The sequence below is a fragment of the Marmota flaviventris genome, chromosome 6, assembly GCF_047511675.1.
Source record: "Marmota flaviventris isolate mMarFla1 chromosome 6, mMarFla1.hap1, whole genome shotgun sequence".
NCBI lineage: Eukaryota > Metazoa > Chordata > Mammalia > Rodentia > Sciuridae > Marmota > Marmota flaviventris.
This window is the reverse complement of record NC_092503.1, coordinates 7,489,646-7,501,656: the sequence shown is the minus strand read 5'-3', so window position 1 is coordinate 7,501,656 and position 12,011 is coordinate 7,489,646. Positions and strand designations below refer to the sequence as shown.

Sequence of the window (12,011 nt, the reverse complement as noted above, 5' to 3'; positions counted from 1 at the left end):
AGAGCAGTAGATAATCTTTCACGTTTCTTGTTACAGATAGTTATGTAAGCATGACATTCCTTTGTGTGTATGCATACCCTAGACTGTTATAGCTCAGCCATGGTACAAGAGCATCCAATCTTAGGACAAATTGTCCTGCTAACTAAATAATGGTCGTACTAATTTACATTTCCACCAGCAACATAGGAGAGCCCTGGATCATCGTACTTTCAGCTCAGTGTTTAATTTTTGCTAACCAGGTAGCTGTAAACGATATATCATGTGGCCTGATTTGTAGTTACTTGGTGGCCAGTGGTACAGAACTCCCCTTCCTATCTATTGATGGACGGTTCTTTTATGTCAGATAGTGTCCTGTCCACTTTACATTGGTTGTTCTCTGTCTTTTCTCTCTGGAAGCTTAGGCTTTTCTTTGCCTTTGATGTCAGAACTCACTGTGACTAGACAGTGGCTTTCCCTTTTCTCTCCTCCTTGGTGTGCTCTCAGCCATAGGTAATTAATTCATCGTGTATTTTCTTAAATTATTAAAAAATAATTGTGTGTGATTGTAGGTGATATTATTTATTTATTTATTTTTGATACTGGGGGTTGAACCCAGGGGTGCTTAACCACTGAGCAACATCCCCAGCCCTTTTTTACCTTTTATTTTGAGATCAGGTCTCATGAAGTTCTTTAGGGCCTTGCTGAATTGCTGAAGATGGCTTTGAACTTGAAGCTCTTTCTCAGCTTCCTGAGTCCCTGGGATTACAGGCGTGTGCCACAGTGTCTGGCTATATCTGGATGTTCTTGATGTTAGTTCTTTGCCAGTTCTGTGGATCTTCTAGTTTATAACTTATTTGGTTCCTTTAGGTTAGTTTTTGGTTAAATTTCCTAAGAGTTAATTTTGCCTATACTCTTAAGAAATCTTTGCCCACATTAAGACATGAAAGGTATTTTCTACAGTTTTTAAAGTCTGATTTTTAATGTTTTTCAATCCATTGATAGTTGGTTTTTGTGTACATTGGTAAGCAGGGATCCGGTTTTGTCTCTGTCTTGTGGATGACCATTTTGTTTCCAGGGCCATTTATTGAGTAGCCCCCCACTTCCCTCTGCAGGACTTCCTCCTAATAAAAGTTTGATATACAGGTGTGTCTCTGTGCTCTTTAGTCTGTTGGCCTCTTTTCTAGTCTGTTGGTCAGTTTACATATTCCTGTACCAACCCTGATTTTATGTAGTTTATTCTGAATTATTACAGCAATGTCCCAGACAAACCCAGACACAGTCACCCTACTTACAGGCCTTTCTAAAAAATTGTCCTTTCTAAAATGCATGAGCATTGAGAAGCATTAAAGGATTTGAGTTATACATTTTGATTTGTGTTTTTGAAGATAACATTGGTCGAAGATGAATGGGGAAGGGTGATGGTGAGGGACAAGATAATGGTGGAGGCCCGGGGACCAATTAGGCTGTGGCACGAGGTGGTAGAGTTGGAGAGATGTGGATGGGTTTGAAGTGAGGGACAAGCAGCTGAACTTTCTGATGTCCGAAGGTAGTAGAGGCTGGAAAGACAGGAGTCAGGTTGTGTCTGGGCCTGAACGCCTAGCCGGGGTGGGATGCCATTCCTGAGGTGGAGAATTCTGGGCAGGGATGATTTTGCAGGTTTATGAGGTTTCAGATAAATGGTAGTGCCGCTTTCAATTTGCTTCTCCTTGGAAATAGCTTTGTGGTTATGTGTGTTTTATAGCCTGCTCATTCTCTTTCCTCTCCAAATAGGCGACTCTCTTTTGAAAAGTGCAACCAGGTCACTTCTGGAATTCAACACGACCCACAGCTGTGATCAGCAAGGCACAGGCCACAGAATCCAGAGCAGCATCACCTTCCTGTGTGGGAAAACCCTGGTGAGTGGGAGGTCAGGCTGAGGGAAACTGCCAAGGCATTTCTAAGTGTCGTTTTAGGATTTAAAGCTATGACTGGTGCATCTTCAGGCCCATGAGCTCTCACCTGAAGACCTCTGAAAACAGAACCAGTGCTGTTCACTTTGGATCAGCCTGTCGGCTGCACTGTTACTCACACTGAGACCTGAAAAGAATCTGTTAGCAGCAGTATGAACTGGGAAGGTTTATGTTACAGAGTAAGCCTCTGCTCTTTAGTTTCCCTTAAGAATCCCGTGTTCACGGAGCAAGAATCAGAATTGTGAAGAGCTCTTTGGTTTACATGTGGGCTGTCAAGGTTAATCTCTCCTGAGTGGCATGTCACACGGGTGTCATGGTTGGCCAGTCTGGAGTCAGCGCTGGTCAGTCTGGCAGGAGGAGCTGGTCAGAGATGGGAGTCTGTGGGTGTTCTGACTGTGTCAGGAGGCTCCTCACAGGAGCCTTTTCTAGGAAGCATGAGGTCACGCTTTCCGCCTGATTTTGCTGGCATTTGGTTCAGGGCACATTTGGAGTTTGGGAGTAGAAGACCCTGAGGACCGTGTCCCAGGAGCTTGCTGTGCTTGCGTGGTGGGGCAGTGGAGCAGTTCTGGACTGGTTACACTCAGATTCGAGCAGAATTTCAGGAAGCTTTTGTCTCCAAATTTCTCCATGTGGGAACTTCTTGATGACCTAGTTTGACCAAAGCTGTTGTGTCCCCTGTCTTCTTCTGTATTGCTAGTAGCCTTTACTGTGTTCTCCCTTTTAAAAAGAAACTTTATATAGTACAGTAACAATTTTTTTTTTTTTTTAAATAGGGAACTCCTGAATTTGTGACTGCCACAGAGTGTGTGCATTACTTTGAGTGGAGGACCACTGCAGCCTGCAAGAAGGACATCTTTAAAGCTAATAAAGAGGTAACAGAATTTAAGATCAATGATTGTGAAGTCTCTTCTGGGGACCTTTAGGATTTGAAATACTGATCCCAACCTTTTGGGGTGAGAAAATCTTTTTTTTTTTATTTTTTTTAGTTTTCAAACTGCATTTGAATAGAGATACCGTGTGATTTAATTGTAAAGACTTTTCTGAGTGGTTCTTATTTTTAGGATAGGACATTTAAAATGTCATGGATTGTGATGTTTTGGTCTAGATTGGAACTAGACCGACTCACCCATATAAGGCAACTTAGTTCCTAGTTTTTGGAGCTGTGTAATGAAGTAAGCTATGCCACATGGACTGGGTTAAATTATTTACTCTTCCCACAGGAGCCTTGCTAACAGCTTGTCCTGTTGAGATAACTGATTCTTCTCATACTTTTCTGTTAGTGTTTTTTTCCTTTTTGGTGCTGGGGATTGAACCCAGGGGTGCTTTACCACTGAGCTCCGTCAGACTCAATGTTATTTTTTGTTTTGGGGCAGGGTCTTGATAAGTTGCCCGGGCTGGCCTTCAACTTAGAATCTTTCTGCCTTAGTCTCCTGTCACCAGGATGACAGGTGTGCACTGCTGCACCTGGCTAGCTTTTTGTTCTCAAGGATCAAAGACTGTTGAGAGCTGGTCACTTGCAGATGGCTTGATCAGTACTTTTTACTGGCAGCCTAATATCACAGAGTTTAAGAAAGGGCAAAAAGAGATGTCTGTTTTTTAAAAATTCAAGTGACAAATAATAGATCATCACTGATTTTTCAGTTAAAACCATCTGTTGAAGAAGACAGTGACGTGGAGGAGGCAGGGTTGCCTCCAGAAGAGAGCCTAAAGCGTGCTCAGTGAGAAAATGTTAAAGTGGATTAAGGGTGATATTTGGGAGGTTTAAACTTCATTAAAGTTTTAAAACTTAAGCTGTTGGACAGTACTCCGTCGGTGGCAGGAGAATCATCTCAAAGCTGAAAGCCACTTGGGGGTGGTCATCAGAAAGCATCCAGTTGGCTCGCCCTGTCTGCTTTCCCACGAGGCCCTAGCCCTCTTTTGGCCCCACAGACGGTCTCGACGGCTGGGATGCCCGTGGAGCCCATGGTGGTGTTCTTCTGAGTGCCCCCTTACCCTGCCTTGCCAAGCTGACTGTGTGTTTCTTTGCCTGTGAAACAGTTACTTTCCAAACAACCATGCTCTAGCTCACCGGCAGAGCAAGAATTTTCTTTTACATTTTTATAGGGTTTTGAAAAAAAAAAAAAAAAAGAATATGTGATGGCGATCTGTGTCACCCACAGAGCCTGAGATATACCCTGTGGCCCTTGGCGGGAAGAGTGTGCTGGTCTCTGTGCTGAGTAGTTTTGCGGGTAGGCTGGGGGGGTGCAGTCTGAGTTTTTGTCAGTGCCCTTTAATTTCTGTCAGTCCACATGAAGACCTGCGAGAAACAATTGTAGTTCTCAGTTGTCCGTAGGTGTGGGTGGCCACTGGGGCCTTCCTCATTTGGCTTTCGTCGTTGAGAGCCCGTCGTCGACGGAGCAGTCAGAATTCTGTTAGGTTTGCAGGTGGTTCTTGCTTTTAGGGAGCCTGTGAGCTCATGGTGCAGAGACCTGCCCTCCTGGCTCACCTGTTTCTGCTGTAGGGGTGGCTTTATTAGATGCGAAGACTGGAGAGCACAGTGACTGCTGAAAGTGTCCCACTGTCACCCGTAGCAGATCTTAATAAAGCTCGTGCCCTCTGTCCTGACTTCACTGTGATAATGACTACCCCTTTTATGGTGTGATAACCTTAAAAGGCAGAGGCTTATGTGCATGTAAAACATTCACCATCCTTCAGAACATCTCCGTCTGGTTTAGTGTCCCAGTCGTCCATCTCCAGTCTGTTGGCGGCTCGCAGTCTTTGTGAGTTTTGCTCTGTCACTTGCAGAGGGAGCTGACGGGCCTTCTTATGGGAGTCCCAAACAGCCCTTTAGAACTGCATGTACTGTAACGCTTGCTCAGCGGATCCTGGGAGTGGTTTTTAAGATAATTATTCCCTTAAAACAACTGAATATGTACGTCCCCTACGCTAACACCCTCGGAGGCATAAATTGCAGCACTAGCATCTCAGAGTTCTCGCTAGTTTTATAAGTAAGATCAAGAGGCGTGGAACAGTGCCGGCCACGGTGTCACAGTGGGTTTGAAGCCGGCAAACAGCCTCTCCCAGGCTGGGACATTCTGGCCTTCTGAATGTCCCCTTGGCCGTTTATAGTGAGGTAAGAAGTGGGAGCGACCCAGTAGCCTCGGTGTCCGGCTAGTCCCTCAACCTCTGGGAGAGTGAGACAGCCTGAAGTTGCTGGCTGCCCTGAGTGGGGGTCCGCAGCTCTTCCGACTCAGACTCCTCCAAGAGTTGTGGTGAAATCTAGTCTCAGAACAAGGGATTCTTCCCAGGGTGGCCCCTGTCTTGCGCTCTTGCCACATGCCGTCTTGCTCCCTTGACTCATAGAGGTTCCGTTCGGCTGCCTGGAGAGTTATTTCTTGTCTCCTGCACTATCCAGCCAGCCCACTCACTCTCCTTGGCAGTGAATGTTTTTGTGTGACCTTGCTGTTGGTTGACAAGCTTTAGATTTGCCGGACTGGGGACATGTGTGGTTGCTTTTTCCTCTAACTCAATTGTAATTGTCAGTAGTAACCTTTTCTTTTGCCTTTCTGGGGGATTGAGCCGTCGGCTGGTCAGGGCTTGTGTGCCTGCTTACTTCCAGCTGGGGTTGGAGAGGCCTCCTGCCTCCTCCCACCACAGCCTTTATCAACGGACTCCTTCTGTCTGAGGAGCCTGTCAGGTGGGAGATTTTACCCTAGGAATCTGGTTGGCGGAGTCCCGTGCCCCGAGGCTGTGTGGAGGTGTAAGTTGTTGGATACACTCCCTTAGCTGTCCATGAAATCTCTGGAATCTGGCCTGCCAGGGGAAGGTCAGTGGTCTAAAGCTTTCCTGCAGGTTTGATAGCATCTTTCTAGGAAAACTTGAAAGGTAAATATTAAGCAGTTAGCTTTTGTACTTAGACCTGCTTGTGAATTGCATCAGTCTGAAGATAAGATTTTAGGGAATTTATCCATGGAAAGTTAACAAAGTGAAATACTCTGAGATGATCACAGAGCACTGAGAACATGGATTTTTAGAATATTCTTTGGGACAATTAAAATGATGCCAGTGGGGCTGGGGATGTGGCTCAAGCGGTAGCGCGCTCGCCTGGCATGTGTGCGGCCCGGGTTCGATCCTCAGCACCACGTACAAACAAAGATGTTGTGTCCGCCGAAAACTAAAAAATAAATATGAAAAAAAAAACACACACACACTCTCTCTTTTTAAAATAAATAAATAAATAAAATAAAATGATTCCAGTGTATTATTTTGAAAATAAAACTTCTGAGAGTATTTCAAAATGAAGTCTTGACAGTGGACAGTGGATGGTGTTCCCTTAGTGACTGGGCCTTTTTTACTCCTGGCTGCATCTCTGGGCTTGCATGCTTTGCTTCAGAGTGACAGAACACTTAAAGCACAGGGTCTGCCAACTGTAATGGGTTCCTTGACATTTTAAAAATAAAAAGCCATTAATTCACGGAGCTGAGAGTGTGGTAATAAATCTAGAATTGAGTAAGGGTAACTGAAGACTCCCGGGAGGAGCTGAGCTGCATATTTCATTGAGCAGACGTTGGCACAGCTCCTGTTGTGTTTTTGGCATCGTCCCGAGCTAGGTGAGGGTCACTGCCGGAGACAGAGGCTGCCTTCAAGGAACCCACATTCTGTGGGAGGAAGCCGCCAGGTCAGCAGACAGCAAGCAGTATCTGGTACCACGCGCCTCTGCGCCGTGAAGAATGAGCCTGAGTGAACCAATGGAGGCGGAGCTCCACGCTTCAGATACAGGTTTCCAAAAAGGCCTTGCTAGGTGGCGCCATTACTCACGAGTGAATGAAGTGAGGGGGAGAGCCGGTCAGCGTCTGCTTCCAGGGCCACCAGGAGGCTTGCGTGGTGTGTGCAGAGAGAGGAGGGCCGTTGAGGAGTTTCGGATTTCATCCTCTGTGTATTGGGAAGCTACTTGGAGCAAGGAGTGATGTGGCCTGATGTCCCTCTGAAAGATTGATACCGTTAAGGGGACCTGGCCTGGGGCCTGGGGCGCATCAAAGCCAGAAGCTGGGGAGCAGTTAAGAGACGCTTGCCGGCAGGAGACCTGGTGTCTGTACAGGGTGGTGATGGTGGTGGTGGAGGTGGAGAGAGAGCTAGATCCAGGGCTTAGTTTGAAGGTGGAACTGGCAGAACTTGCCAGTGGTTGGATTGAGAATGTGAGAGGAAGCAAGGGGTGGGTGTGGTTCAGTTTTGGCCTGGACAGCTGGCTTAGTGACTGTCCCATTTACTGGGACCATTGGGGTAAGAGCATGTGTGGGGAGATATCCAAGCCCCATTTTAAATACGTGGAGTTTCAAACGCATGTGTGCGTCCTGGGCCGTCGGGGAGGATGCAGGCACTTGCTCAGACTCACAGGTGCTGCAGCAGCAGCTGCACGTGCAGTGACTCGGCCAGGCCTTGCAGTAGCCCCGTGGACAGTCTCTTGTTCCCATGTGATATGTGGGGAAACCGAGGCACAGAGGTCGGTTCGCACCTGGTCATACTGTCAGCATCAGGGTTGAACCTGAGCGTTCTTGGGTCTGTGCTTAGAAACTCGGCATCTCTTGTGGGCTCCATAAATCAGGAGAAGTGGGAGAGGCATAGTCTGCGGTCATCTGCAGGTGTGTAGAGCCATTCAGGGGGACACCAAGAGGGTGAGCATACACAGGGACGACGAGGTCAGATACACAGCTGTGGAGCACCTTTGTTTAGACCTGTGTCGGAGGACCCTGAGGAATGTCTCAGGAGGCCGAGAGGTGGGGCAGAAGGAGGCCAGGTGCCTCTTGGTGTCCAGAAAGCAAAAGACAGAAACAGCTTTCGGGGGTGGCCGGGGCTGGTAGCGCTGCTTGCCGTTGAAGGGGAGTGAGGGGACTCAGAAACAGCGTCAGGTGCGGCAGCAGGGGAGGGGCGTGCCTGGGCAGGTGTGATGCCATCGCTACGGGAAGCACCTCCGTGATGGTGTTCAGGAGAGAGCGGAGGTGGTGAACAGGGACGTCCAGGAATTCTGCTAAAATTTCAGAAGCAGATGGGAGCTGAGCGGGAAAGAGACAGGGAGGACGCCCATGGTGGGCATCATAGCCTGCTGAGCGGTGACCCAGGGGGGAGGGACAGCGGTTGATGCCCTTGAGGAGAGGTGCAGAAGTGCACCTCTGGGTTGGTGGGAAGGATACGGGACAGTAGAGAGGACTGGGCCACCATCCGCCTTTGCTCTGTCCCCCTTTTCCTCAAGGGTGGTTGTGGCCTGATAGCCTCAGGAATGGAGACCAGTGTTGTGTGACACAATCATAGGTTTGCCTGATACAGTCCCCAGGCGTGTGCTGACCCCAGTTTCATACTGACCCCTCTCCTCTCTTCCAGGTGCCGTGCTATGTGTTTGACAAAGAGTTAAAGAAGCATGATTTAAATCCGCTCATCAAGATAAGTGGTGGCTACTTGGTGGACGACTCTGATCCGGACACTTCTCTATTCATCAATGTCTGTAGGGACATAGGTGAGAATCTCAGTGGGTGTGAGGGGCTGGTGGTTGAGATTACCTGAAAGGCTGTACCTCCTTTGTTCCAAGTTGGACATGGTGTCACCAGCTAGGCCCTGCAAGAGAGCTCTCCTCCCATCTGTGTTCTCTTGGCCAGCCCCACCGCGTGTCCCCAGAGAGCACTGCCCCCGGGTCCGTCCAGGCTGTAGCCTTGATCTGCTCTTCTCTCTGCCACACTTTACACCGAGGGAGTGTTGGTTAGCCTGCCGGGTGTGCCCAGGTCCCGTGGCTTTGAGTGGCACGCTTGGTAAAAGGGACCATGGGGTGACAAATACTTTGGCCACTTGATCCTGAGGTGTGTTGGGGCTCTGGCTTCTTTGTAGTGTCAGAATGAGTGTGAGGAGCGTGGTGTCTTTACCAAGTTACCTGAAGCCTGTGCGTAGATGGCCTGTGTCTGACGAGGGCCTGGACTTTGACTGAGCCTGAGAGGCAGCCGTGCACTGCCTGCTCCGTGTCCCTCGGGCTGAGTTGAGGTCCACAGGCCAATGGGGTCTTTCCATAGTGTCACCAGTGATAGTGCTGAGTAAACTTTTCTGGTGATTAAGTAATATAAAGGTCATTTTTAGTGTTTTCTTCATGCTTATATTTCTCACATAGTATATAAGACTGCCTCAGAAAAGTTGGGGAAATTGTTTGCTGATGGATGGACGTTCTGCGTAAGTGTGCTAGTAACTGCAGTTTAGTTATGAAGTTGAAGAGTCTCATTATCATCAACTTCTGAATAATATGCTGTTTTAATTTGGAAAATACTTGAATTTATGGTCTTTTATCCTATAAAGGTTTATCTGAATTCAGTGGATATTTTATTATAAAAGTCATCTTTTTCTGATTTACTGGCAGTTTGGGTTGAACTTCAGCAACTTTGGAACCAAACAGCTTACCCCCCCTCCCCCCCCCAATTCTCCTGGGGAAAGTGCCCTGAAGGCTCCAGCTGACTTGGACCAGGACTCTGGCCCTCCTCCCTCCCTCAGGAGTACTCTGAGGTTCTAGGCCCTGTGTGTGTGGCCTTTCGTGGTAGGGACACTTGCCTTTCCTCTACCTGGGGACTCCTAGTCTAATGGCGAGGCTCTGGGGCATCCTGGGCAGCAGGCAGACACCCGACAGTGGGCCTCTGAGCCGCCCGTGGGTAGTGGGCTTGAGAGCGGAAGGCTGGCTTCTCTGGTGTCAGCGGCAGCTCCTCGTGGTGGGAGGCAGAGTGGACACGTAAGCCCAGCAGTGCGCGAGGCACCGGCTGTACCGCGAGCCGCGCAGGCTGTGGAGCCGTGCAGCTGTGGTGCTGACTGGGCCACGGCCAAGGAAGCCCAGCACATCTGGGAGCATTGACTGGTGTGTGTGGCCATTGGTCCCTCCGGGCCTAGAAGGCCACACACTGGTCACCGGATGGTTCTATAATTAGACTGAAGTCAAAGAAAGTGCGCTCTCTCTAAGACGTGAGCCAGAGCTGTCTGTAGGTTCTGTCCACCAGCCGAGTGTTTCCGCTCCTCGGTGGGGCTTTTCCTGGTCTCTATCAGGGACGATGCCAAAGGCAGTGGACTGATGGGAGAAGACGGGAGCAGTCCTCGGCTCAGACCATGCAGGGGGCCTTGGAATGTCTGGATGGCCCCTCTCGGGCCTTTGCAGAATAGTACTTTGTTTCTTTACCTGAGCTGTGTGCAGAGAGGGGTGGCTTGCGGGCTATCAGAAGGTTGCTTATGGAGACTCTGTAACTCACTGATTTTCGTTGAAAGTACCCTGGGCCTCAGAGTACATACAAGGACCATTTCTGACACTTAAATCATGTTTATTATTTTAAATTTATTTTTTACTTTTATCTTTTTACATTACTGGGAACTAAACCCAGGGGTGTTCCAGCACTGAGTTACATCTTTTAAGTTTGTATTTTGAGGCAGGGTCTTGCTGGCCTCCAGCTTGTGATCCTCCTGCCTCAGCCTCCCAAGTAGCTGGGATCACCAGTGTGCGCCACCCCACCCAGTGACTTAATCTGTTTTGACGTAGTGTGATGCTTTACAGACTCACTCCGGAATTCGAGTCCACAGTTGCGGGCCTGTCCTGCTGGCACTGCTGCCTGCCTACTGAGAGGGGACCAGGCATTCGACGTTGGCCAGCCCAAGGAGGGACTGAAGCGAGTGAGCGAAGACAGGTGGGTTCACGGCCAGAGGCTAGCCTGCGACTCTGCTTCATCCTCCGCGGGAACCTGACTCTGCGGGGGGGTGCTGTGCCTTTCCGGACAGGCCTTCAGAGGCTGTTCCTCGCCTGCCCGTCAGATCGCTGGTCACCGCCGAGCCACACTGGCTGGTCTGCTTGTTGCTCTCTCTGATCACGTGTCGCTTATCGCAACTAAAATACGCACCGTGGCCCTGCCCGTCGCGCAGACCTCTGTTTGCTTCGTGAGCTGACACTCACTGAAGGCGCCTTCTCATTTTTGTCTGTGCTGCCTGTGAGGTTGATTTTGCATCCACACTTAGCTCTCCTTTAGAGCTCGGAGGGGCAGCTTGCAGGGTGCAGAGGTTCGTGCAGGGTGCAGAGGTTGCTCCCAGCTGGGGCGTGCTGGGTACGGGGTTCCCGGCAGGGTGGTCTGCCTTGCCTCGGCTGTGCTGTTCCCACGCTCTCCTGCGGCTCTTGCAGGAGGACGCTTTCTCAGCATGTTGGACCTGACCACAGCCTGAACACAGATGAGGGGTTGACTTCCTCTCATTCCTAGAGGCCTTTGGTAGGTGTGTCTCGCTGGCTGGGTTCTGGAGCCAGTGGGGTGCTGGGGTCGCAGGAACGTGTCCAGGTGCAGGTTGGGGCTTGCCTGCAGTGAGCATGGCCGGTTTGGCAGGCGCCGGGAGTGTGCCGTGTGCGTCTGTTTTAATGTGCTCAGGCAGCTGACTGGGGCATAGACAGCAGAGCACTCTCCTCACGGCCTGGAGGCCGGAGTCTGAAACAAGGTCCTGGGGTGGGTTTCTCCGCGGTCCCTCCTTGTCTCATCAGATGGCATCTTCTCCATGTCTTCATGTGGTTGTCCCTAATTGGGACATATTTGATATTGGAGCAGGGCCCACACATCTGACCTGTTTTTTATTTACTTGCCTCCTCACGGTCCCTGTGCAGTCGCTGCTGAGATGAGTGTGGGGCGTCGGCTTCACCGTGTGAGCTGCAAGGGAGCTGAGTGACAGATGGGTGACCCTGGGTCCTGGCGGGTTGGCGAGAGTTTGGGAAATGTAGGGCACTGTGCAGAAGGAAGCCTTGTCTGGGAGGAGAGACAGGTCATCTGTTTTCAGCAGTTCTGTCGCATCTGGCAGCAAGGATGGGCACCTGCCGGCCCGCGCTGGCCGTGTCCTGGGGCTCTGGGTGTTGGAGGAGAGCCCTGGTCTGTGCTGCTGGATTGGTGCTCTGGGTCTCTTCAGGCTTAAAGGCAGATCTGCAGCTTGCACTCAGGAGCTGTTTGAGGGGGAAAGACCGTGTGGCCCCCTGGGCAGAGAGATGCTTGGCCTTCGATTTTTTGGGTTAGGTCATTGAAAAAAAATGTTTGTTTTAATCAACTAGCTTCTCTTGGTATTTTCAATTTACAT

At 49.7% G+C, this 12,011-nt stretch overlaps 1 protein-coding gene across 1 annotated transcript in view; it reads left to right on the top strand.

The window, feature by feature from the left end:
• The window catches only part of Igf2r (insulin like growth factor 2 receptor), a 96,339-nt gene that overhangs the window by 21,358 nt on the left and 62,970 nt on the right, over positions 1-12,011 (top strand). The window contains exons 3-6 of the mRNA XM_027939585.2: positions 1,750-1,874; positions 2,702-2,800; positions 8,283-8,415; positions 10,468-10,597. Coding sequence (XP_027795386.2) covers positions 1,750-1,874; positions 2,702-2,800; positions 8,283-8,415; positions 10,468-10,597 — 487 coding nt within the window. The remainder of the gene's footprint in view (positions 1-1,749; positions 1,875-2,701; positions 2,801-8,282; positions 8,416-10,467; positions 10,598-12,011) is intronic.